This window comes from Gavialis gangeticus, unplaced genomic scaffold (genome assembly GCF_001723915.1).
Source record: "Gavialis gangeticus isolate Ggan-Ray unplaced genomic scaffold, GavGan_comp1, whole genome shotgun sequence".
Lineage (NCBI taxonomy): Eukaryota > Metazoa > Chordata > Crocodylia > Gavialidae > Gavialis > Gavialis gangeticus.
The window spans coordinates 8672591-8674370 of NW_017729009.1; the positions used below are offsets into that span (position 1 = coordinate 8672591).

At 47.0% G+C, this 1780-nt stretch overlaps 1 protein-coding gene across 1 annotated transcript in view; it reads left to right on the forward strand.

Annotated features, from left to right (window-relative positions):
- The first annotated feature begins 1610 nt into the window (after positions 1–1610).
- LOC109292460 (protein-glutamine gamma-glutamyltransferase E-like) overlaps positions 1611–1780 on the forward strand; it is a 24584-nt gene continuing 24414 nt past the window's right edge. The window contains exon 1 of the mRNA XM_019509900.1: positions 1611–1661. Coding sequence (XP_019365445.1) covers positions 1655–1661 — 7 coding nt within the window. The 5' untranslated portion in view covers positions 1611–1654. The remainder of the gene's footprint in view (positions 1662–1780) is intronic.

Sequence of the window (1780 nt, forward strand, 5' to 3'; positions counted from 1 at the left end):
AATTGGATCCAACGTAAAGCTTGTACTTCCTGTGCAGCCTGGACTGAGGAACGGTGCTAAGACAGTTTATGAGGCTATGCACCGAGTAAGCTGAACTGTAACTTTTTGGTTTTTAAAAACAAATCCTATTACACAGCTCAGCTTCAAGCCCTAATAAAACAAAATAGAGGAGAAGCTGCCACCTCAGTTGTAAATCCCAAGGCTTTGTTTCGCACCTGCTTGCAAAACACATGTAGGTTTTTATCTGCAGCCATTTTACAAAATACATTTTTTTTTAAACGCTTTCCCCCAAAACAGAAGATAGCACAAAAGGAGACCAGCACCCAGACGAGACCTACAACACATTTGGCAGCTCATCAGTGGCTTCACAAAAGCAAACTACAGAAGTGTGAGAGATGGTTTCCAGGTTCAAATTTCCCAGGTATCGTTACAAATAACCGAGACACTAAATACCTTACTCTCAAAGTGCACAAGCTGAAGGAAATGCAAATGACTTCCAGCCAAGCTGAAGCACAAGCCAAAAGCCAGGATGGGGAACGGGACCAAGCAAGCACAAGCGGAGCACTGTGTCACAGCTGTTTCCATAAAATGAACAAACTGGTACACGGTCAACCATCTGAAAGTGTAATAATCTGGTCTGTGTCCTTGCCCATTCACCCAGAAGGGCAAATGCCTAGAGGAGCCCCCACAATTCAAGGGCAAAATTTAGCTGTGATTTGCAGCAGCAAAATTTGGGGTGGGGGGGGGGCAAGCAGGGTACCAGCCCCTAGCTGACTTGGGGGTGGTGCCAGCATGGTACCCGTCCTCAGGAGACTTTGCCATGGCTGGAGGAGCCAGGCACAGCTGGGCCATAGGGCAAGGGGCTGAAATGACACCTCCTCACCAGTCTTTGCTACGGGAGACGAGGGAAAGAAAGGAGCAAACAGTATCAGAGCACCAGCTGCTGCCCAAGTGCAGAGAGCCAGAGCAGGTAAGGATCTCCCCCTTACCCTCACTAGGTGCCAGAGCTCTGGTGATCTGTGCCTAAAAAATGAACGCACCTTTTTGCATCGGTATCTGTAAACTTTACTCCTCAAGGATACCTGCCCCAAAGGGAACTGGTAGCACTGGTTCACTCAGCGTCTAAGGGGAAAACAGTCTCAGTAGTACCATTTACCAGGGACTACAGGTCCGAGTTTCTGAGGAACTGAAACACAAGAGTTTGCATATGTTCCTCAGGTGAGGCAAACTTATGAGTTATGTACATGCATAATTGCCTCTGGTTCATACAGGGAAAAAGCCATTACTTCTTAATGACTCAATATTTGCCCTTCCTCACCCCTAAAAGTAACACATACGCAGATATGAAGTCTGAGACTAGCGGTATGCAAATTGAAGGCACGGTACTCTTCTCAGAAACTTAGTACCTCCTGGACAAATAGCCTGCCTTTTCCTCCTTTCTTGCATAAGTGCAGTGGCATGAGACTATGAGATAGCATGCTATCACTGGACTCCGTGACCTAAGCGCCTCACCCACCTCATGTGAATTGCTATTGGTTTGAACAGAAGGACAGGCCCAAGATTTTCACTATAAATGGTGCTTCAAACACAGCTTGGAACTTTATACAGCACCAGGAGCACCTAGAGGAACAGACAACACAAGGAGCAAGAGATCATGGCTGGTGAGTAACGCACAAGTCTCTCCTTGGATAATGTGTTTGCAACTGAGTAGGCTACGTTCCCCCAGGAGGCCAGCTCCTTAGCAGGAATTTATAGTTTCATAGTTTCTAGGGTCGGAAGG